The sequence below is a fragment of the Nesoenas mayeri genome (assembly GCF_963082525.1).
Source record: "Nesoenas mayeri genome assembly, chromosome: 16".
Taxonomy (NCBI): Eukaryota; Metazoa; Chordata; class Aves; order Columbiformes; family Columbidae; genus Nesoenas; species Nesoenas mayeri.
The window spans coordinates 1735375-1759735 of NC_137562.1; the positions used below are offsets into that span (position 1 = coordinate 1735375).

The 24361-nt window shown below is 49.0% G+C and overlaps 2 protein-coding genes across 20 annotated transcripts in view; one reads left to right on the forward strand and one right to left on the reverse strand.

Moving 5' to 3' along the window:
- Window positions 1-15773, forward strand: part of PHF20 (PHD finger protein 20) — a 78400-nt gene extending 62627 nt beyond the window's left edge. For all 19 annotated transcript variants that reach the window (XM_080354593.1, XM_080354590.1, XM_080354579.1 and 16 more), the window contains 5 exons: window positions 3375-3474; window positions 6656-6851; window positions 9967-10366; window positions 12395-12578; window positions 14760-15773. In XM_080354593.1, the coding sequence (XP_080210719.1) occupies window positions 3375-3474; window positions 6656-6851; window positions 9967-10366; window positions 12395-12578; window positions 14760-14902 (1023 nt within the window). In that variant the 3' untranslated portion in view covers window positions 14903-15773. The remainder of the gene's footprint in view (window positions 1-3374; window positions 3475-6655; window positions 6852-9966; window positions 10367-12394; window positions 12579-14759) is intronic.
- A 4821-nt stretch (window positions 15774-20594) lies between these two features.
- SLA2 (Src like adaptor 2) lies at window positions 20595-23446 on the reverse strand (the record flags this gene model as incomplete). The annotated part of the gene is made up of 8 exons (XM_080354665.1): window positions 23384-23446; window positions 22720-22835; window positions 22508-22607; window positions 22300-22386; window positions 21897-22000; window positions 21131-21280; window positions 20842-20968; window positions 20595-20742 (listed from the first exon to the last, which is right to left on the reverse strand). The coding sequence occupies exons 1-8, from the start codon at window positions 23404-23406 to the stop codon at window positions 20595-20597; spliced, it is 855 nt and encodes a 284-aa protein (XP_080210791.1). The 5' UTR covers window positions 23407-23446.
- Between the last annotated feature and the right edge of the window lie 915 nt (window positions 23447-24361).

Here is a 24361-nt window from a genome sequence, read left to right on the forward strand (position 1 = left end):
GAGCAGAGGGGGTTCACTGTTTAAACTGTAGGGTAAAGAATTCTCGGCTTCTGCAGGAGGACAATAGAAACACCTTTTTTGCATCAACATCAACAGCATCATTTTAGAAATTTTTAATACAGCTAGCTAATGTAGCTGAGCTTGGTGCTTTTATTTTTCTTGGGTTTTCCATGTGCTCAACATTCGGGGTTTAGCAGCTAGCTCAACAGTCGGGGTTTAACAGCTAGTTCGACAGGGTAGTGGGTTTTTGTTTGGCCATGCATACTATTTAATGGAGAGTTGCTCTGAAAGATTATGACAGTTTTTCCTCTTAGTGCTGACGGACACTTGTGTTGGATGCTGACAACGCAGGACAAAAGGCACCTTGTGCATTATTGGGCCAGGGTGTGGTGATGGACAGTGGTCAAAATGACATGGAAGGACATGACAAGGAGGACGTGGGCCATGCAGAGCTCTCAAGTAGGGGTTTGCAGGCTGCTTCTGAGATCGGTTTTCTAGGTTCAACAAGTTTGGGCTGTTTGTGAGTATATTTCAAAGTTTTAAACGCTTTAGCTGTGTTATAGAAGAATTGTGTAGGAGAGCAGGTTATTCTCCGGTGGAGAGCGGGGTAAGGAGCTGAGCTCATTACAGAGATTGAAGCAAGAGGAACTGGGGAGCAAGGAGCTGATAAGGATATTTTTGGGGGGTTGGTTAGGCAGATGGTTTGCGTAAGGTACCAAATGCTGTGCTCCTCATACTTTTGTCAGCCTGTAGTTTCTGGGAAAATGTTTTGAACAGTCTGACTGTGTGTTGTTGATGTAGAAATGCCTGAGTTCGCTCCCCTGGGACAGAGCGTTAATGCAGAGCAAAGATGCCATGTTACACAATTATGGAATGATGACAAGAGGGACCTGTTTTCACCTTTTCAGTGGTATAGGGCTGAGATTGACACTTTGACTTTATAGAGTGAGAATCCTGTGTAGTTGTCATAACTTTAAGAAGGAAAGCTTTCTTCCCTATTTCCTACTCCAGTTTGACCCTTGGAGACTCAAATTTGGAAGCGTCTGCTCTCAAAGACTTGCCCTCTCTTCCTGAAGACGTGTAATTTTGCACAGTGTACGGCTTTTAGAAGAATATTGCTCTTCTTTGCACCTGTCTCCTTGGGGGTGTTCATTCTGCCCCTGCTTTTCCTCCGCAGTGACCGGGCTGAGATACAGGCACTGGGGGTGTTTGTTGGAGCGCCTGCCCTGACGTGGTGCCAGGAGCAGTTTCCAGGGTGGTTTCTCCACGTGTGATACTGGGGGTCATTGCTCCTGGGATACGTGTATGGTGCCTTATTATCTCTTTGAACTGCACTCATTTTCATGAATATGCCCAATTTAGAAATAATGAGGGGAAAGTGTTACTTTTTTTTTAATTTACTTTATTTTTCCTGGAAGACCAGCGACCATTAAGGTTTAATGAAACTCTTACACAGTTAAACCAAGAGTTTCATTCTGGTGTCTGTAACTTTGCAGGGAGGGGAGATGACTGGATTTCGTTTTGGAGCCTGTGTAAAGCCGTAGTTTAGTGTTAGTTGTGGAGACAGATCCTCCCTTTGGAGACTCAGGCCCAGAGAAGTCCAGCCAAAGTGTCATTGTCCCTTCCTTGTGGTTTTTATACCTAAACATGGGTGAATTTGGGTGTGACACACAGAATTCTGGGGCTGGATTTGATCACCGTGGAGGTGATGGATGTAAAGGGACTTGGGATATTTTTGTTCTGGTAAATGAAAAGCTGCTTTAAATACATGTCCATTGAGTTTGGTTGTTTTGCACTTGGATTTAAATATCTGCAGCGGAACCTGCAGATAAAAGGAAGAACCTATGCCCCAATGGGCCGGACATTTACATAGCAGCAGAGTAAAAGAAAGTTGGGATGCTTCATTAGAGCTCTGGGCAAGTTTGCTGGGAAGAATCCCTGAGCGTAGCTCTGTGCCATATGGTGTGATTTACAGGACGCAAGTGGAACTATTAATAGCTCCAGGAGCTCCCTTCTTATTTTTGGCACGCAGTCTGTTTTTCTTAACCCATTTTCTTCCTTTTGGGACACCTTTCTGGCTCCTACTCACGGTCTTTGTGAAAGGAGAATAGTCTCAGCCTTTTTTAGAAACATCTCCTTATTGCTTTAGGACTCTTTACCCATTTTGTAAGGCAAAACATTGTTAGTCCCATCTTTAAGAAACCTGTTTCTCACCTTTTACTTTCTCTGTTCCCAGTGCTTCAATTTCCTCCACACCCGGACCACTAATTTATTGCAATGTTGTATCAAGAGCTGGCGGGCCCTTTCTGTCTCTCCTGCCTTGAGGAAAGGCAGCAGATCAGAGCATTAATAAAAGCGTTTGCAATGGTGTTGAGCACAGATCAGCTAATTGTCGTCTTTGTAGGTCAGTGAAGAGCAGCGTCCCAGCTCACGGGAGTTTGTGGCTTTGTTCAGCTTGTTTTGGAAACCTTTGCCAATATTGATGACATTGGTTCTCAAGCACAAGCCAAAAGCTTAATGCAGCAAAGGTCATGATCTGTTGTCTCACTGCTTGTGGAAACGTTAATTCTGAGCTGGCACCAGTTTCAAATCAAAATTGACTTCATATTATGTGGGGCTTTGTCCCATGTTTCAGTGGTCTTCAGGCTAAAGTTTAAGGCCTGGGTGGTGACTGAAACAGGACATGTGGATGTAGTTTTTCCTGCTCTAAAGCTGTGTGGCTTCGGGGACAGCGGTTGTGTTTTAAATAGCGTAGCGGCACTAAAAAAGTAAGGCCCAATTCTATTCAATCTGTGCTGATATTATTGTTCACACTTAAAGGATGTCAGAAGCTTTTAACACCAGTACAACTGTATCTGCGCTCCAGTTTTGTATCGGTAGAGCTACTTCAGAAATACTAATAGATGCAAAGTATAAATAAAGCATAATATTGGTTAGTCCTACGTGACATAAATACCCTTTGGATTTTATACTTGAATATGATCTATTGTTCGGTGGGAAACCTTTTTATTCAGAAAACCTGATGTATTTTGCTAAAGAAATCTTGATTGCAAACTGTTTTCTGTCCTGATTGCGTGCGCTTGAATCTTGGGAAAGATTTTCATCTCCAAAGGGAACGTTTTTGTACCTTTCAGCACCTGTTTCCACTTCACAATTGTCATTCTCCAGAAATCCATGTGAAAAATGTGTGGAAGGGGTTCGGATTTTATTGTTTGATTCTTTAATGTATTTGCTTGTAGCTCCAAGAGAGGGGTGGGTATTAATGCACCTTTTTATCTTAAAATATGTAGATGATGTGTCTCTTAATTGAGGTGATCTTATTGAGCTCCTGTAGGTGTCATTTCTGTTGATGTGCACTTCTTGACTTTGAACAGTGTGAAGAGTGTCTGTGCTGGCAGCATGGAGTCTGTATGGGTTTACTGGAAGATAATGTACCTGAGAAATATACCTGCTATATTTGCCAAGATCCTCCAGGTACAGAAATTTAAGGTTACAGAGCCTTCTTATGTATGTAGTAACTTTATTAGTTTTCATATATATATATATATATATATACACACATATATTGCAAAGATTAAACTACTTGTTTTGTTCCCCTAGCTGTGTCTGTCATTGTAGTTAATTAAGTTCAGTTGTAGATACAGAAAGTTTAATGTATGTGAATGTACATGAGTCAGTACTGTGGAATTACAGCTGGACAGGAATGGAAATGAATGTTTTTCACTGCCATGATCACCTGTCATGTATTTCCCAGTAGTAAGGATGTACTGTCTGCCTGTGGAAAATGAATTCAGAAGCACTTGGGAACCTTAAGCAGAGACTCCCCATGGGCTCATCTTGAGGTTTTCTTCACCACCACCAGGCTTAAAGATTCTTTAAAATCAGTCTGCAAGAGGCTCGCTGCTTCTCATGTGTTAGTCCTTATTACAGAAAGACACTTGCAATCCCTATATATATATAAATACAAATACACATTATCTTGGTTGATGAAGCAGTGTGTTCTCTACTCCTAAATATGTATTTCAAAGTCTCTTAGTCCATCTTATGCAGCAAGTAAAACTAAACTTACGTGGATCTCTTCTGAGTTCCTGCTCTATGAATTCCAAAGCCTGGCTGAGTGTGGAAACAGATGAGGCTCAGACTTGAGCCCATGTTCATAAATTGTCAGGAAATCTCGGCCTCATCATAAGATTTTTGGTTAACATGCATATTTGAATTTTGATCTCTGCTTTTTTATTTTTTGTTGTATAAAACTACCAAGTCTTTGGTAGCTGAACTCATTGGTTCCTATAGTTTTATACCAATGTTGATTGTACTTATAGCAAGAAGACAGCCTATTCTTACATTCAGTTATCTAAGTAACAAAATAGTTTAAAATTTAAGTGTATTTTTGTAGTTGTGTGTGTTTGGTGGTTTTGGGTTTTTTGTTTTCAGTATCTTGCATCCGGGATTTTAACCTTCTATTTTCAAGATACTTTGCTTTGATTTGTGTCAGTCTAAGTTAATTTTAAATCTAATATGCATGTGCAAACAAAGTTGTACCACCACACTTGTACTATTTTTATTTAGTAAGACACTTCAGCAGAATGCTTTCTGGTAAAAACTGATTACAAATAACGCTTGATTTTCTTAACTAGTTCAACTGCTTCATTAACTACTGCTTTGAAGATCCCAAAACTTAATTGCTTTATTTGGGCTTAATTTTTACCGCTGTCTTGGAACACATACCCAGCTTTCTGACTGCGAAAGCAGCTTCTCAATCACAGCGGCTCAGCTGTCGACCTGCAATGAGCTAAATCAACTGTTAATCTGCAAAGAAGTTGCTTTTAAAACTGAGCATGACTGGTTTATTTAGGAGCACCATTCATATTGTTGGAAATAAAAGCAAGTTGACTGTAATTATGCCTGGAAACTGTACCAGCTGTCATTTCAGACAGTGTTTTTCTAGGTCAAGTGGGATTTTTAAGAGAGCCGTTAACATTATCAAGATGCTTGTGATGTGACTGATTCATGCAAGCCATAGGGAGCGTTCATCGTTGGATGTTGTCTTCTCTTAGGCTTCTACATCTACAAAGAGCATTTTTTGCCAAGGAAACAGTGGCCTTCAGCTGGGTAATCTTGGTGGTGTTAAGATGTTAAGTTCTAAAATTCACAATTTTATTCTTGCAGACTGAACTACACTTTGTCAGAGCTTTTCTGACACACAAATAACGGCTCAGGGGTTCACACAGTGTGTCGGGAGCATCTCCAAAGTGGTTCTGGCTGTGCCAAGCACATCTCTTGCGCGATACAGCATATCTGCCCCAACACTCGAGCTCTTAGAGGCTTGAAAATCTGTTCTGCCCTGTGCTGCTTTCGGTTTGAGTTTTTGGAGGTCTTGTCTCAAAACACCGAGTGCTGTTCCCTGCAGCGCAGTGCCTGAGTGTGCTCACAAGTGCGCTCATTTGCTTTTACCCCTTGACCAATACACGGTGTTAATACTGAACTGGAGTTTGAAAGTGTCCTTTGTGTCTACCAATGTTCACACAGGGCATGATAGGGAAATCATTTTGCTGCTATTCCATAACTACCATCCAAAAAACATATGAATACCTGTGGCCAAGTTCTGCTCATTTCTCCATACAGCTTGCAAAGAGTTTTGCTTTGTACCAAAGTTAATAGCATGGGCAGCGATGCTGCTTCATCTGCATGTGCTGCAATCCCTTGTTCTTGCTCTGCTGCCTAGTAACTATTATTATTTTTAACTTTTCCTTAACTGCTGAAACTTCTAGTCAGTATTAACCTGCTTACATTGGAGATGTTTTTGTGAATATGATTCCGAGTCTGTGCTCCAATATTCTCTCTGATTCGTTGGGTTTGCTGACTGGGCTGCATGTGGGCCAGTGAATGAGGTGCTGGTTCTCAGGGTGCTGAGCTGGCCTCTGAGAACATCTGTTGTACCAATACATTTTACAGGATGTGTGGGGACTTTTGCTGGGTTTTTGGCTTGGATTTTTTGGTGGTTTTTTTGCAATTTACCAAGCATCTCAGGTTCCAGTCTTTCCTGCTAATAACTTTTGGTCGGCTGCTTAAGTTACCTTTACCAATGCACTTATAACATTTCACATAATTTCATTTCAGCTGTTGTTCCTATTCCAGCCTCTTAAACTAGAATGGGCTTTATTAATAGCCTGACTTGGGCAATTTCTCCACCAGAACCTCATCATTGATTCCTTTAAAACATTCTGCTGAATGACTGTACTAATACACGTATGATTCTTAAAACCAAGACCCCTGGAAGAGGGAGGTTCACTGCCTTTCACTGCATTTTTTTATCTGCAGAGAGCTGTATCCAAACTGTGACTTTAGTTAGAGCTGTGGTTACTAGACAGTGTGATACCCAGCTGAAAATACACTTTTCTCTGTGAATCAGCAGCAGTTACCTGTTGCGGATGTGCCGTGATGGGATTTAGGGTCTGGATGCTTTTGCAGCTGGGCAGAGGTTTTTGGCTTCCCACGTTCAAACTTCAGGGTTTTGTCTGCTCTGGCAGGATCTTTACTGGTACTTTTGATACATAAACTGTTGCAAGGCTTAAGATAATGCAAGTTACCACTGGTAATGTTAACGTGCCATAGTTAATGCTTCATTTTAACATGCTCATTACTGTTGCTTTAGGTCAGAGGTCCAGCTTAAAGTACTGGTATGAGAAGGAGTGGTTAAGCAACGGTCACATGCATGGCCTAGCGTTCGTGGAAGACAACTATTCCCACCAGAACGCCAAGAAGATTGTGGCCACTCACCAGCTTCTGGGCGATGTGCAGAGGGTGATCGAGGTTCTGCACGGGCTGCAGCTGAAGATGAGCATATTGCAGTAAGCAGTATTTCAGTATCGGTCGGCATGTTCTCCATGGGAATTACATTTCAAATAGTAGAGAAATAACCAGGAATTCAGGCGTATTTTTGTGCTGCTTTGTGGATATGTCACGATAGAGTTTGAATTGCTAACATGATCTTGGAAAAGGACTTGGCTGGCTAAAAACTATGTAAGTGCATTGAGGAGTATAAATTGATTGTATATAGAAGGGCTGGGAAAGTATGAAGGAAGGAGAAAACTAATAACAGCTTCTCTTAAAGCACCTAAATAGATTGAAGTAGCAAGAAGAGAATGGGCCTGTAACTTCTGGCAGCATTTTTAACGCTTGCCTTCTCCATTCCAGTGGTTCTAAATCATAGCAGTTCCAGCAGAAATCACATCTTTTTGTTTGATGTAATGTGCTGCTCTGTGGTACTGAGAGAGCAGTTGCACCTTCAGCAACCTGTAGCAGTTCATTTCTATGCAAAGATTATTACAGGTGTATGTGAAAAAAATAACATTCTGTAATCACTGTAGAAATCCAGTTTTCTTCATCCTTTCCCATTCAAAGTCATCCCTGGGTTCTGATGACTGAAAAAAATCCTCTTCTAACTCAAATCCAGCAGTTTTAAAGTGATTGAATTCGGTTATTATAATTTCTTAGTTGGTAAATTGCACAGCAGCAGCTATTTGGAAAGCAAAGCTTTTAGTGTTTCTAATGTTCTTTAGAACCTCTTCCCTTCAATTTAGTATGTGATGATGCAGTGGGGCCACTGAAATGCTTAAACAGTGGAATAATGCTTAAGAGCAAAAGAGTAGCAATTTTAACATAAAGCTTTGCTTTTCCATTGTGGTATCCTTTAGTCAGATCTGTAATAATATCTTTCCTCTTTAGAGAGGGTGAAACATAAATATTTTAAGACCACTCCTTAGGGTTTTTCGTAAATAGCAAGACCTGAGATTGTGACTTCCCAGTTGTAGAGTAGGTTGGGATTTGCGGAACACTGAGGTCTGGAGCCCTGGGATGCCCCTTACAGACTTTGTTCCTTTTCCCTGCCATCCTGGTGGTGTGATAACCCGATTTAATAAAAGATGAGGTGTGGTCCTGATTGGGTCATCTTGTTCAAAGCTATAGCCCCTGTTTTCTTTCTCATGACATAAATCAGAAAAGATTTTGAAAATCACTGAATTAGAGGAAAGATTGTTGTTGATGCAGATCTGCCTTCTAGGGGAGGGAAGAGGACTTCACAGCTGCCTGAAATAGTTAGAAGAGTGTTGCTTGGTATTGCAAGGAGGTGGCCAAGCATCACAGAACCCCACGGAATCCCAGAACGTCAGGGGTTGGAAGGGCCCTGGAAAGCTCATCCAGTGCAATCCCCCCATGGAGCAGGAACACCCAGATGAGGTTACACAGGAAGGTGTCCAGGCGGGTTGGAATGTCTGCACAGAAGGAGACTCCACAACCTCCCTGGGCAGCCTGACAGCTTCGATGCAGTGGCAGGGATAGCCAGCCTGCAGAGTGCAGTGCTTGAAAAGGTTCATTCTCATTTTCATCCTTATGTGGCTGGTGCATCACCTTTCAGTTTTCTGTCTGCTGTAAACTCATCCCTTGCTCTTTGCTGAGCAGGGTAGTGCCTTCAGGTGTAGAATATCTGTGGAAGTGAAACAGAAAGCTCTGGTAGATGTAACTAGTAACTAATAGTTGCATCGAAGCTGTCAGGCTGCCCAGGGGGGTTGTGGAGTCTCCTTCTGTGCAGACATTCCAACCCGCCTGGACACCTTCCTGTGTAACCTCATCTGGGTGTTCCTGCTCCATGGGGGGATTGCACTGGGTGAGCTTTCCAGGTCCCTTCCAACCTCTGCCATCCTGGGATTCCGTGGGGTTCTGTGATGCTTGGCCACCTCGTGGCTGTCGGTTCCCTTGTGGCTTCAGTGCTGCTTCCCATGGCCTAGAGGTCCCTGGAGGTGCTTGAGCAGGTCCTGGGTACCTCTCCTGCCTCTGGTTCCTTTGACAGACACCAAGGAAACCTGAGCTGGTGTAGAACGCATCAGGAGGCCATTAGTTTTCAAGTAAAATGCTCACATTTTGTTGAGTGGTTTGGCTAAGAGCTGGAAAAGCTGGATCAGCCAAATGGAGTAATTCCTTGTGCCACAGGTGGTTTTGGGGCAGAGCCCCTGTGTGCAAGGCCGGGTTTCCTGGTTCCTGCGGCGGCCGAGCTGCCTGAGCCCTGCACAGCAGCACAGGGTTCTGCTTTGCTCTCCTTTTTACTGCTATTCTGTTGCCTGATACATACAGAAGAACAGTATCATTTACAACACTCTGAATTTTTGTTTGTTAGTTATATTGGAGAATCTGATACCTGTAGTTGTTTCTGCTGCTGGAATAAAGAATGCAGTAGTCAATTTGGAAACAAGTACAATAAGGATTTCTATAAGGAGCAGGTGGCTGTGCCACGTTGGTGTGCCGGGCAGCAGAGTTTGCTCAGCAGCTTGGGATTTAAACAGAAGTTAAGATTTTAAAGGAAAGTTCTACACCCTCACACCAAATTCCCCAGTTATTGTTTTTAATAGAAGGTTGTAAAATGTAAAAGATCAGTGGATTGAATTTTGAAGTGTCTTTTGGGGGAGCTACAGGCTAAAGTTGGATACTGAGTGCTTTGAGGGAGGCTTTTTGTTTTACTGGTGTTCAAAATCTTTAAAATGTTAGTTTAGCTCCAGTGTCCTTGGCTTAATTGTTTAAAATATTGCAAACTTATCCCAGTAAAAATGAGTTTGTCATTAAAAAGTGCAAATGTTGAAGCAAAATGCTCCTTGAAGGAAGGAATGTTGGTGAGAACGTGTATATATCTATTTGAAGCTTATTCTTCAGTTTTTTTCTTCATGCCAACACTTGGCTTATATACCATGTCATAGAAATGAAAATAGTGAACCTTACAAAATATTGTAGGAAGATACACAGTTGAGGTCAGTGAAATTATATTATTCCCAAATATTTGGGGGCTTTTTACTGCTTATGATGACTAAAGCATGTAGTAGTTCAAATATTCTTACTTAATTTCTTTACCTGATAGTTTGTTCAGTCACTTTGAAGTTTACGCTCGGCGGGTGTTTCACGTTTTTAATGTTCGAACAGAAATCGAGACCATCCTGACCTGAAGCTCTGGTGCCACCCGTGGAAGCACATTGCAGTGGATGAGAACGTGCACACCAAACACATCATTCACATCGAGGAAAACTGTTGCAAAGAGGAGACGGCGAGTTATAGAACTTGGAATGGGACAGTTGAGAAACCCTCGACCGTTCCTTCTGTGGAGGAATCGTACATTACGAGCGAGCACTGTTACCAGAAGCCTCGTGCCTATTACCCCGCCATCGAGCAGAGGCTGGTTGTGGAAACAAGAGGTTCAGCCATGGACGATGGAGTGAACAGAATAAGGGAGAACGGGGACGATGCCCTGTCAGAGAGATTCGGCTGGAATCTGGACCGAGAAATCTGCAAGATGGAAAACGAATCCAAACACAATTACTCGAAGGTATTTGTATTGAAATCACACTCTCTGCATAGAGGATGCGTTTGCCTGTCAAAGTGCAAAACTCAGCCCTTTTTAATAGCGTTTAGTTTTTTCCTGTACTGTTAAATTTAAGATGCCAATATGAATTAAAATGATCGACTCCTCCATTTCAAATAATTAAAAAGTCTAGGTTGAAGAGGACTTTGGTGCCTTAGGTCATCAGCAGTCTGTGGAACGCATTACGGTCCACTGGCAGTTCAGTACTTGTTACTTTTGTGTGTGTTCAATGTGAAAACAAACACGAGCAAGAAAATAGAAAACAGGGCGTGCACATGTGATACTACCAAATACGCTGGTGTTCCGACTTTCACTTATTTCCAGTTTGTTCCCATGTTTATTTTAATATTTACATTAACTAAATTGATTCCAGGTTTTTCAGGCAGCATTTGGTTGTGGGATTAAAAGATAAGGTTGTAGGCTGAGCTGTTTTTTAAGAAAGATCACCACTGGATAGTCCTGTACCTTCTCGCTGTTGGAGCAGTCTAGTTTTATCTTTTTAACTCTAGGTTCTTGTTTGCAGCTCTGTCAGGTCACAAAGAATCACAGAATGGACTGGGTTGGAAAAGACCTCAGAGCTCATCCAGTCCAACCCTTGGTCCAACTCCAGTCCATTCACTAGATCATGGCACTAAGTGTCATGTCCAATCTCAGTTTCAAAACCTCCAGGGCCGGTGAGTCCAGCACCTCCCTGGGCAGCCATTCCAATGCCTGACCACTCTCTGCACAGAATTGCTTTCTAATCTCCAGCCTCAATTTCCCCTGGCAGAGTTGAAGCCCATGGCCCCTTGTCCTATTGCTGATGCCTGGGAGAAGAGCCCAAGCCCCACCTGGCTAGAACTGCCCTTCAGGTAGTTCTAGAGAGTGCTGAGCTCAGCTCTAAGCCTCCTCTTCTCCAGACTGAACAAGCCCAGCTCCCTCAGCCTCTCCCCATAGGGCTTGTGTTCAAGTCCCTTCCCCAGTCTTGTTGCTCTTCTCTGGACCCTCCAGCACTTCAATCTCTTTCCTGAGCTGAGGGGCCCAGAACTGAACACAACACTCCAGGTGTGGCCTCCCCAGTGCAGAGCACAGGGGAAGGATCACTGCCCTTGGCCTGCTGACCACACTGGTTTGGATACAGGACAGGACACCATTGGCCTTCTTGGCCACCTGGGCACACTGTTGGCTCATGCTGAGCTTCCTGTCAGTTAGTACCCCCAGGTCCCTTTCTGCCTGACTGCTCTATCAGGTCTGTCAGAGGCCTTTCTACACCCCAACGCAAAAATTTTGTTTTAATTTGTTAGTGCCAAGTCATATGAAGTGTGGCCTGACAAATGTGAAAAAGCCTCTGGGAAACACCAGCCTCCCTTTTAAAAAGCTAAACAACCTTCTGATTTTATTTTGTGCATATGTAAGCTGTAATTTTTGTTCTTTTTAACTTCTCTATCACATCAATTGAGTTTGCTTTATGTTTCCCAGAAAGGCATATATTTCAGTTCTTCAGCCTTTTAGGAACGTTTTTTTCAATCCTGTCAGATTGCAGCAGGGTGATGGAGGAGTAGGGGAGTACCAGCAATGCTGCTGACAGTGTACTCAGGTTTCGTAAGTGGTGGTAATGTGTGTTTCTAGATGCTTCGATGAAAGCTTTAGTAGAATAGAGTTTAGATTCCTTCAGGAAGAATCCCTTCTCACTGCAAAATCATTGACTCTTTACTTCATTATTGTCATGTTAAAAATGGCTTTAGTGTTCCCCAGGACATACAGATGACAACGGGGAGCCCAGCTGTGTGTGTGTTGTCTTGTGAAAGTGCAGAGAAATAGGTCTTGGAAAAATACCTATAAAAGTATGTCTGTATTTAGATTATCTTCCCCAAACTGCCTTAATATTTGTGTCTCTATCCTCCATTACCCTAAGATTGGTTGAGCAATTAGCTTGGGTAACAATTAGCCAGGCAGTCTGGCTCACCAGTTCTTTGTCACTGTAACTAATACTAATGTCTGTATTTCTGGTAGGTAAAAGAGCCTGTCTCTAAGAAAGTCTCTCCAGAGGAAGCTATTGAAATGAAATTGCTGGAAAAAGACAAAGAAGGAGTTGTGAACTCGCAGCTGCAGTGGCAGCTTAATCTTTTAGCTCACGTGGAATCTCTGCAGGATGAAGTCATACACAGGATGGATTTCATTGAGAAGGAGCTAGATGGTGGGTAACACTTTACTGTTTTAAAAATTAACTGTATTTAATTTAACTACCTCTTTAAAACATGTGAATTTGAATTTTACTTCTGCAGACGTACAAATAGAAGAGTGTTGCTTTGTCAGATTTACTGCATTAGTAAAGGAAAATAGACACGCTGCTTGTGTTGGGGGGTGGATTTTAAGCCAAAGATCAAGTTAAAAATGAGCAGAATTACTTAGAAAAGGTTCTAGTTAGTTCACCTCTAAATATTTACATCAGCAGATATAGTGGAATATCTCCCATGTCGCTGCTTTCAGGTGTTTGCAGTTGTCTAGAGCTCTGCTGTGTATCTGAGCTCCCTGCTTCTCCAGGGCCTTGCTGGCTGTTCCAGCCCATTCTGCGCTGCACAAGGCTCTTGTCTTCTCCTGTCTCCCAAAGTCTTTACTTAAATGTCTCTTGAAATTTGTTTTTCTAGTAATGGAAAACTTCTAAACCCTTTATGTGTTGCATTAAACAATCCAGGATAGTCCTTTTTCTTAGAATCTTTAATTCTGACCATTGGTCAGTGGTTACAGCAGCGGCTGTTCTCGCAGGGGCCCTTTGCCAAAGTGAGAGTCCTTGGTAGTTCTGTAAGGTACTGACAAGTTGAGCAACTGAGAGAGTGACCTAATAGACCTATTAGAGAGCAGCGTAGGGGAAAGGGACCTGGGGGTCCTGGGGACAGCAGGGTGACCATGAGCCAGCATTGGGCCCTTGTGGCCAGGAAGCCAATGGTACCTGGGGTGGGTTAGAAGGGGGTGGTCAGTAGGTCAGAGAGGTTCTCCTGCCCCTCTACTCTGCCCTGGGGAGACCACACCTGGAATAGTGTCCAGTTGTGGCCCCTCAGTTCCAGCAGGACAGGGAACTGCTGGAGAGAGTCCAGCGCAGCCACCAAGATGCTGCAGGGAGTGGAGCATCTCCCGTGTGAGGAAAGGCTGAGGGAGCTGGGGCTCTGGAGCTGGACAAGAGGACACTGAGGGGGGACTCATTCATGGGGATCAATATGGAAAGGGGCAGTGTCAGGAGGATGGAGCCAGGCTCTGCTGGTGACAACCAGTGACAGGACAAGGGGCAATGGGTGCAAACTGGAACACAGGAGGTTCCACTTAAATTTGAGAAGAAACTTGTACCCTGTGAGGGTGTCAGAGCCTGGCCCAGGCTGCCCAGGGAGGTTGTGGAGTCTCCTTCTGTGCAGACATTGCAACCCGCCTGGACACCTTCCTGTGTAACCTCATCTGGGTGTTCCTGCTCCATGGGGGGATTGCACTGGATGAGCTTTCCAGGTCCCTTCCAACGCCTGACATCCTGGGATTCTGTGGGATTCTGTGAGTGTTTGGTATTAAGGAGATCAATTTAGCCTGTAATTGTAATGCCTGTTTAAGAAATGAAGAAGCTCTAGTTCACACAAGTCAGGCCTTTTGGAGCTGCTGGAGGGCTGCTCTGAGCAGGAATGTTCTTATTTCAAGGCTGGTAATGCCACAGGTTCTTCAGCAGATACTGCCCGTAGATTAAACTGATCTGTTGATGTAGTTAGTGGCAGTGGCCAGGGCTGTTTCTCTTGGCAGATGTGTTGTCTCTAAGGTGATAGTGTCCTGTCCCCTGAACTCGCAGTTTGCTGTCACCACCTTTCTCATGGGTGCATTGCATTGACTTTGGCCAGTAGGATGTGTCTGGTTCTTGTTTCCTGCTGAGGAGCTTTAGAGCAGGAATTCAGTTTCTCTGTCTACTGTTCGTGCTTTTGGGTTTCATCCCATCTCCCGTTACCCAGCTCCTTCTGTCTCGGCCGGCTGCACTCCATATTGATGACAAACTTCTTTCCCTAGCATAGTCCTGTCCTTTTAGGATCTTCAATGAAAACACTGTGTAGTTGCATCTAATGCTGATCTCAAAGGAATTCCAATGGTACAAACTTGCTGTACCGCAGTGTCCTTGCTCTGGAATTGGTGCAGGTCGGAGGAAGTTTAGCACACAAATATCTAGTCCTGTGCTTTCCTTCTCTGCTTGCTTCTAGGAGCAACTGCTTTTGCTCTGCAAAGATTGGTGGGGGGAGTCTGGTTGTCTGATTTCACATTAAAAATATTGCCCACCGCTCTCTGAAGATTCACAGAAGTTTTAAAGAATTCCTCTTTTGTGGCTTAAGGTGACAGTTTTGTTTGTTCTTTGCAGTTTTGGAGAGTTGGCTGGATTATACGGGAGAGCTGGAGCCACCAGAACCGCTAGCTCGACTCCCACAACTCAAACATTGTATAAAGCAGCTCATAACGGACCTGGGCAAAGTGCAACAGATTGCGCTTTGCTGCTCAACGTGAGACTAGAACTTATTGGAGACTGTCGGAGTGCGGAGTCGAAGCGTTGGACGCGAACAGCTCTGTCGGTGTCAATGACATTAGCATGCTGGCTGCATGTGGCGCAGAGTGGCTTCAGGGATTTGGGAAGAAGTGCTGTTCAGAGCGAACAGCAAACAGGTTATTTTATCACATCATTTCGGGTTTATTAGGCAATTTAAACAACATGGAAGAGCTCATACTGTTGTCTTCAGAGGTTGTGTGTCGGCTGATAAATTGTTTGTAAATTTTCACTCCTTCCAAGTTACTCATTGAAACGGTAGACTTTTCCTAATTAAATTGTCTAAAAATTGTGCCACCGAAGAATCGAGTTCTAAGAGCCAAAAATGTTTAGTTGACAGAGGTTGTAAATAACTTTGCATAGTTTAAGTGGCTTGTGTCATGTTTTATTCCTTCTGGTTTATGCATAATAGCACACAGTATTTAATCATTAGGAAACGTTATAACAGTTTTCAGACTTAGTAAGTATGAATGTCCAGCTCTTAACTATAAACTGTTACGTGGAGGTTGGCAAGTGACAGTGGCCTAAACCCCACTGGTATTGCGTTAAATGAAGTAGCAGGAGGTCACAGGTGGGTTGCACTTACGTTCGGGGCACACGATAGTTTCCATGTTCCCGCTGTCGGTACTGGGGGCGGTGACGGTTCTGCGCGCGGGGGCTGCCTCGTGTTCTACCCTTTTGTTAATAATTGCCATTCCGGTTCTCATTTGAAACGTAGACCTTTTTCGACACTCGGAACGTGTTCATTGTAAAGACTTATCGCTATGAATGTGTGGTTTTGGGAATCAGTTTATTTTCTATTTGTGTAAATAAAGCCTGGAGATCTATGCATGAGGTCCTGTCCTTGCAGACAGTGAGTGGGTTATTGTATTAAACGATGTACGTTCACAAAGTCCCTTTTTATACCTTAAGTTTTACTTTTCTGGTTTGTATTACTTTGTGAAAATGCTGCTTGTGTTCAGCTCCCGTTACACAGTTCCCTTTGAGAGGGCAGTGTGGTGTAAGTTATTTGAGAGGGTGAAAGTCTTTCAGCTGCAGGTCCCAGCTCCGTACGTAAGGGCTGTGACTTCACTTTTCCTTCCCAGACGTTGCCGACGTGAGTTCCCGTGGCAGCCGCTGGGCTGATGGGCAGTGAGCGGGTGTCCTTAGCTGCCTTTGTTACCGTGATTTTAGTGCATGTGATGGTACCACCAAAGAGTCAAATTTAAGCACAGTTGTAATTGAAAGGCCCGTAACTGTACAAGTTATTAATTTTGGATGTGAATCTGTAATGTTTTGTACTGCAAAGAATAATCCAAATTTGAAACGCCAAATACTATTGTAGAAGTTAGCGGTGTCTAAACGGTGAATATTTTCTTTCCTTCAGAAAACAAAATGATTTGGCTGCTCTAGATAGTAACTAAGGCTTTTCTGCCAACACTCATTTCAGGGATGATTTGCCTCCCAGTTCTATAGTACTAGTTGGCATGTAGTGACTACAACATACGTACAGCAGAAGAATACACAGATTTTTCTGTAGCACAATTGGAATAAAGCTGCTGTGAAGTTTAAGGATCACTTTGCTTTCTGAAGGTGAGAGATTGTGCCACCTCTCATCCCCGCGGACAACCCCAACTCCCCTTACCATTTGGAATAAAAGGTGGTTCTGATTCCAATGGCAAATCCGGGACACTTGTTTTCCTCTAACAGAGCTCGAGGAGCCCCTGCAGATGAAGACTGAAACTATTTATTTAAAATAGACTAGCATTTCTCATGGTCAGCAAAGTTTCATTGTTGTGCTCTACCTGGCTTCATTTTTGTCCCTGTTTTTGCAAGTTATGGTTATTTCATAGTCTGGACCAGCTGTTGGGTCTGGCAGATCACTTTTAATTTCTTTGAATCACTGGTAAGTGAATGCGACGTGGAGCCTTGATGAGATGAGCAAACATTGCACTGTGGGTACATAAGTATATTTGTCGTTGTTTATGCACTATTAGACCTGAGGGTGCTGTATATAGAATTTTGCTTTGGAGCAATATTTGCAAAACTTGAAAACTTCTGTATCTTGGTGTTTGGAATAAATAAATAGGTTTTTGTTGGTTAAGTCTTAGTAAAGTCTTTGTTTCAATTAATTATTGTTCAATAAAATATCTTTGGATTTTTTTTCTTTACATGGTATTGAAATGCAGGTGCAGTAGTTGGACAGGAATATAGGTCTTGACTGCTCCTAAAGTATAGAAATTGTTTTCTAGACCTGTCTCCTATGTTTTGGTTTGTTTGGAATATTGTTTTAGCGAGGAGCTGGTACGTTTTATTCCCAGATTACAGAATCACAGAAGGTCGGGAATTGGAAGAGACCTTGAAGGGTCATCTAGTCCAATCCACCAATATGTGTAATCTGTTAGGACCCTGCATATGTAATCTGACACTAATTTCTGTTTCTATTTCAACAAATAAGGTGCTGGGGCTGCTGCTGGCCCCTTGCAGTGCCGATGGGCGAGGAGCTGCTAAGCGCTGGAGCCGCGACGCTGAGCTGCTCTGGCAGCACCGGAGCGTCTGAGATGGGCGAGAGCACTGGCTGGGACAGGGCTGTCAGCAGAGAGGAAAATACATCATTTCGGTACAGTTTTCAGGTGGAAATGTGTTTTGTCCGTGGAGCAGCATTTGAATTCCAGGCGGGTTTGGGAGGGACCCGCCGTGGGTGCTGCGCAGGGACGCTCTCCCGAGAGCCAGCACGGAGCTGGGCGCAGATCAGGGTGTGCGCTGTGGAAGGGAGCGCGGCTGCAGCATCTCTACAGGGGAAGGAGCTTTTGACGTGTTTGAGCAATCCATACAGAGGAGACACGCAGGCGCGGGACAGGGAGAAGCTGGAAATGCTGGAAGGAAAGTGCCCGCACAGGGTGTGCCCAGGTGTGGGACAGGTGTCCCTGTGCTGCATGGGTGTTTCTGGTTCCATCTCTGCCTCATTCCTGGGGATCAGTATGGAAAGGGGGAGTGTCAGAAGGATGGAGCCAGGCTCTTCTGGTGACAACCAGTGACAGGACAAGGGGCAATGGGTGCAAACTGGAACACAGGAGGTTCCACTTAAAGATGAGAAGAAACTTGTTCCTGGTGAGGGTGGCAGAGCCTGGCCCAGGCTGCCCAGGGGGGCTGTGGAGTCTCCTTCTCTGCAGACATTGCAACCCACCTGGACACCTTCCTGTGTAACCTCATCTGGGTGTTCCTGCTCCGTGGGGGGATTGCACTGGGTGAGCTTTCCAGGGCCCTTCCAATCCCTGACATCCTGTGATTCCGTCCGGCTGCCCGCGTGGCAATGGAGTCAGGCAGCGGGGACAGAGACACAGGTATGACCTTGACCTTGGGGAGGGCTCCCCCAGCACTCACACTTGCACATTGCCAGAACCTCCAGCGGGGGAAGAAACGGCGCATTTGTCTGGCCTGTTGAGAATTTAGTGTTACCTGTGGAGGGGGGAGTACTTGTCACTTAGGAAGCTGGTCTCTCAGAGGAGGTCAGTGCTGGCCACAGCCTGGCTGGTGTGGCCCAAGTGGCCACAGCTCTGCGTGCCCTGACATAGCAGAGAAGCATCTGAGCAGCGTCTTGGGCACTCGGAGCAGCTCTGGTGCGCACAGGTGGCAGCTCCTGTCCCTCAGGGGTCTCCATGGCCGCCCACCTGTGTGTGGCTGAGGCAGCTGGCAGGTCGCCTGCTGCCCTGGTGCTGCTGGGGCTCTTCGGGGCTTATTCTGCCCTTTCAGCACATTCAGCATCCTTGTCCTGCGCCGCCCAGAACAGCAGCTCCTGGCTCTGCCCTCGCTGCCTGGGGCGGGAGCTGCTCTGCATCTTCCAGCTGTTCAAAACCGGGTTTGGCACCTGCCTTGGTGCTTCTGGTGTCAGCTGGGGCTGCAGCGTTTGACACTGGGAGGTGGGGAGCGGGGGTGCAGCACCCAGGGCTGGGCACCCCGGGACCCCCCCGCAGCTCTGTCCCCTGTTCTGGGGACCTGTCACAATGGTTCCCAGAACAAGTGGGCCCAGAAGTAAGAGGTTGTGGGGCTGGGAGGGAGGAGGGAGAGGACTCAGAAGGGTTGGGGAAGGATGCAAATGAGTTTTCCAACCAGGTGTTCTGCATCTTATCAATCACCAGGATACATGTATTAGAGGAGCAGTTTTGTGACTGTGGCTGCTGCCTGCAGGCTCCGGTAGAACCGTCACTGTGGTGTAAGAGCAATCCTCAGCCTGGATCCAGGGTGCCGCGGGAGGGGGCCCAGGAGCTGGCCTTTGTTCACACACTGTGGGTTCATGGCAAAAATAAAGGAACCAAAACCCTCTGAGCTGCCCCGGGTGCCCCATGGGTGACAGCTCAGCTGCTGGGGGACAAACCCGAGCTGTGTCCTGTGCTGAGGACACCTGGGCTGAGGGGTGTGTAAAGCTCTGGCCCGCCATGTGGGAGGGAATGAGAAAGCGCTGGTGGGCTCGCAGGAGCGAGCTTGTCAGACGTGAAAACGCGGAGGAGATCGGGGCATGTCAGGGGCAGGAAACCGGCAGCTCAGGGGGCTGCTGCACCAGCCCTGGCACAGAGAAAGGACAGAAGGGATGGTGCTGAACAGCGAAATTGCTTCTGCACCGGTTCTCACCACAGAGAAGCTTCTGGCGCTTTCCCCAGGCCAGACTTTGTTGTGAAGGGGCTGTTGAAAGTGAAGGCTCAGGTGCGTTGCCGTTCTGAGGCCTTTTTGCAGATTCAAAGGTCCCTCTGGCCCAGAGGTGTCGCTTCGGTTGGGTTCAGACACGGGTGTTTGCGTTCTGCCTTTTGGATCATCCCGTCCTGGCATGGACACATTTCTTCCCCCCTTGCTCCTAGAACAGCAGTTGTGATGTTAAATGTTTTGCCCTGGCTGAGGACCAGACCTGAGCTGGGGCCACTGTGTCACCCCAGGGAGGGCAAAGCTGGTGGCGGGGCCAGGGGTGGCAGCAGGAGCAAAATCCCCCGGCTGCCGTGGGTTCAAACCTGCCCTGCGGAGCAGCCAGTAGTTTATGATTTATTCACAGAGCCTCAATTGTGAAGGAGATACCCTTTAATTACGATATTATAAATCGTTACTGCTGCATGGCCAACGGGATCCTGTTTTATGGGCTGTAAACCCAGTACAATACGTGTGTTAAAAGTTCTCAAAATATTTTGGGTGCAGTAAGAGGCTGTTTTTCTCCCAGCTGCTGCGCTGTGGGTCCCAGCACGCAGAGGGTGAGTTATGGGTGGGTGGGAGCACAAGGGCCCATGGCTCCTGCTCACAGGCCCTGTCCTGCACCGACCCCCTACCCCAAAAAACTCTGCGCGTGTAGCTGAGGGGTCTGGGCCGGGTTTTGGCTCATTGGGTGTTTGCTTTCCCGCTGCCGTGGGCGCACGGATGCAGCGCCGCCTCGTCGCAGCCCGTGGGCAGGCAGGGCTTCCTGTGCAGCCTCTGCCTTCTCCTCCCATGGGTGCTGCATGATGCTTGATGTGCTCAAATGTCACATCCCAAAACACCTGGCTTGGGGGGAGGATGGACCCTCTGGCAGCCCCTTCCTCCAGCAGCGCCTGCCCGTCTCCCCCTTGGTCTCAGCTGTCCCGTGTCCAGGCCAATGTCCCTGGGCACGTGGCTCCCACCGCATCAATGGGTGATAGTGGGCCAGGTGGGGCCCAGCCCTCAGCTGCTCTTGGCCGGTGTTCCTGCAGGGCCCTGCTCCGGGGTGTCCGTCTCTGTCAGGAGGAGGTAGGAGCTGATGGCTTCCCGCAGGCCCAGGCTGATGGGAGAGTCATCCGGTGGGGACGCGGCCTCCGAGAACAGGAGGGAGCTGTGCGAGGGCAGACGGGGGTGGGTGGGCAGTCCCGACCCCCGAGCGCCGGGCACGGGCGGTGACCGGAGCCCCAGCCCCTTCCCTGCCTGTCCCCACCTGTCAATCTGGTCCCAGTTGAGTGATGGCTTCTTCACCACAGCTGGCATGGCCGGGACCGGGGCCGGCCTCGGCCCTTGCGTGGAGCAGGGCTCGCCGAGGGAGCAGCACAGCCCCTCTCCAAACTCTGGGCAGGGAGCGGCAGCATCAGTAGGTACCCCCACCTGCATCCCAACCCTGGGAGCACCCAGGCAGGTGTGGGACCACCCACCACCTTTCCCCCCCATCCCTGCAGGGCGCAGGGGATCCCCTCAGGCTGGGTTTGCCGGGGGGGCTGTCGGGGCGTTACCGGAGTAGTGATCCACCAGGTCATGCAGGCCGGGGAAGGTGAGCCGGGGCGCGATGTAGAGCCAGCCGTTGTCCAGGCGGTGGATGCGGTAATGCGTCACCGCGTCCCAGCCCGCGCGCTCGCTGCGCCGCACCGACAGCGAGTAGCAGCCTGGCGGGGCAGGGGCTGCCGTGGGCACCCACCCACCCAGCCCCGCTGCCCTGCACTCCCACATCGGGGAGCTTATTACCCCACGGGGGTGGCTGGCAGCCCTTCGCCCCATGGATCTGCGTCCCTGTGCCAGCCCCACACCATGAGGACCTCCAAACCAGGGCAGGGGGCGGTGCTGGGACGTGGGGTGACCTTGGGCAGCTGCCTGCCCTGTCCCCCATGCCCGAGTCTCCACTTTTGGGTGCTGTGCAGGGATGGGACATCCCCAGCCCCCTCAGTGCCCAGGCAGCCGTGGGGCCGCGCAGCACCGTGCCCGTGCATCAGCCACCTTCACTGGGCCAACCGGCAGGATCTCCTTGCGGCATCCCCTCAGCACCTCGTCATGATGGGGCCCTGTTTCATTTCACAGGCTGAGCCTTATCTGCTCAACCAAAAGCTGCATGAAGCCTGCTGGTGGCTTTTCCTTTTGAGGCCCCGCGGCAGAGGCTCAGCACCACACAGGGAGCAGCAGAGCCAGGAAACCGCTGCGTGGGGCTGTTGCCACCAGGTGCAAGCGATGTAGGAGCCCCATGGGGGCCTCAGATGGCTGGGAGCGGGTACAGAACACGGGGCTCACCTCGCCTGGTCTGGCTCTCCCGTATCAGGAAGGATCCGCTGCGGTTGCCTGGCTGGAGCAGCAGCTCCTCCGCCTTCTGCCGGCTGACGCCCTCGTACAGCCACCTGCACAGAGCGAGGCGCTGGCACGGCCTCTGCTGCCCGTGCAGGGACACCCAGCGCCCCAGGCCCGTCCTGCCCTGGCGGGCAGAGGGGACAGCTCGGGGTGTAGCAGCGCACGTGAGCACATCCTGGGACACCCCGGCAGGCCAGGCTGCCTCCCGAGCCCCAGCGCTGCTCCGTGGACAAAAACAGGGCACCACATCCCGGTATGGTGGCCGGGGTTTGGCCTTGGTGTTGGCCAGGCTGCGGTGGGGCCATGTCCCCTGTGGCCCGCCCTAGGATGGACCCTCCCCAGCATTTACCTGTGCCTGACCTTGGCCACGCAGCTGCTGGGGATGTGGCACTCCCTGCCCGACACCTCGGACGCCACCAGCCACCAGTCCCCATCCCTGCAGGAAGGGGGATGAGCCATCCTGAGGGACTGAGGCTGCTGGGTGCAGGGAGGGGACCCCCCCAGCTATGGCCCCACAGGCCGCACACTGGTCAGGAGTGCTCAGTGTGGGGACTTACTCAGAGAGGACACGGAGCTGCTCCCCCATTCTCAGGACAGCGGCTGCCCCAGCCCCGGAGGGGAAGTCACAGAGCGCCACGGCCAGGAAGCCGCTGGGGGCTGTGGGGAGGTGAGGGGGTTCAGGGCTCCCCCAGCACCACCAGCCCCCGCTGTGCTGGAGAACGGGGCACAGTGGGGATGCTGGACAGGCTGGCAGCTGCCGCACTCCTACCTGCCTGTGTGGGCAGTGGGGGCTCCGCGGTGTCAGCAGCCGCCGGCGGGACATTGAGCGGCTTCTCCCGGCTGGGCAGGATCCCCATCCTGTGGTTCGGCACTCGGCCCCCGCTGCTGCCTTGGGGGGGAAGGGGAGGCTCGGGCCCTGTGCTGGGGGGGGTGACCTCTGTGGCAGCACCAGCCCTGCGGCACGGCCGTGTGGGGCTGTGGGTGTTGCATGGCAGAGAAAGGCTGGGGAGACCTCTGGGCGGGGGCTGGGGAGCAGCCCCCAGGGCGCCTTTTGAGGAAACCACCCCCATCCCTGCCCCCGCAAACCTCCGTGGGCATCTGGGGACTTGTGGCCACAGCTGGGGTGAGCTGGGGGCCCTCCCCAGGACGGGGCATCCACAGCCCCATGGAGGCAGCGCCAGGCCACACTCACCCTCTGAGTGCTGCCAGCCCAGCCCAGTGTCCCCGGGCTGTGGGGCACCCTGTCCCAACACCCCAAGCCGCCGGTCCCCATGGGGAGCTCAGGGACTATGGGGACACCTCTCCGCCTGTTTCGGTTCCTCAGCCCGGGAGAGATGCAGCACAAGATGCGTGTGACCCAGATGTGCCCTTTGCTCAGTCCGTCCCTGCCTCCAGACTCCCCGCTGCCCTCAGCAGGACATGACCCCACTCACCTGCCCTGTGCCGCTGTCACCATCGTGCAGGAGCCATCAGGGCTGGGTGCTGCCCCTGGGTGCTGCTCCAGCGCAGGGGGTCCTCAGGGCAGCGAGGGCGCAGAGGGTCCCTTTGGTGTGGTGGGTCTCCCTTGTGCAGGGCAACCCCTGTCCTCACAACACCCGTTGGGTTCACCTTTGCTGGGTGTTTTCAGGCTGCTCCCGGCAGTGCTGGCGAGGCGTGCGAGGGGTGCGAGGTGCCGGAGCCACGGGCTGCCGCAGTTTCCTGTGACGTGTGCGCACCAGAGCTGGGTTTTCTTTTTCACTCAGCCAACAGGTTGCTCAGCTGGGGATCTTGTTATGGGGCACACGAGTGTCCCTGTGAGTGCTCAAGGCACTGTGGACATTGTACAGGATTTGGGGGGGTGAGAGGCAGGGATGGGCAGCGCAGGAGGGTGGGAGCAAAGCTGACGCCAGGACTGGGCTGTAAGTGCCACCCTGAGCCAGGACAAACTGGAGGGGTCCTCAGGTGCCTCCTTGGCATGGGCTGATCCCCCACAGCACCGGGGCCTCGAGCTGCCCCGGGGCCGGTGTGCGGTGCCGGCTGTGCTGTGGCGGGTGCTGCACTGCCACGTGCCCTTGGCACAGTGCTGCTCCCCAGCCAGCACTGCCCGGCCAGATGTGGCCACAGCTTCATCTCTGTCCCAGCCTCACCCCCCCGCCTCCAGCCCCATCCCTACACCCCTTCCTCATCCCAATCCCCATCCACTGTCAACCTCCATCCAGCCACGTGCCAGCAGCAGCCACTCCAGCACGGGAACTTCTCCTGAATGTGTCTGCATGGTTTTCAAAGCAAACACCCTTTGGCTCAGCCAGCACCACCCACAGGAGGTCCGGGCCCTCTGATGCACCCCAATCCCATCCACATCGAGGAACGTCCTTGGGATTTGCTCCGGGCAGTGTCTGTGCAGCCATCGGCCACACTCTGCTGGGGTTCAG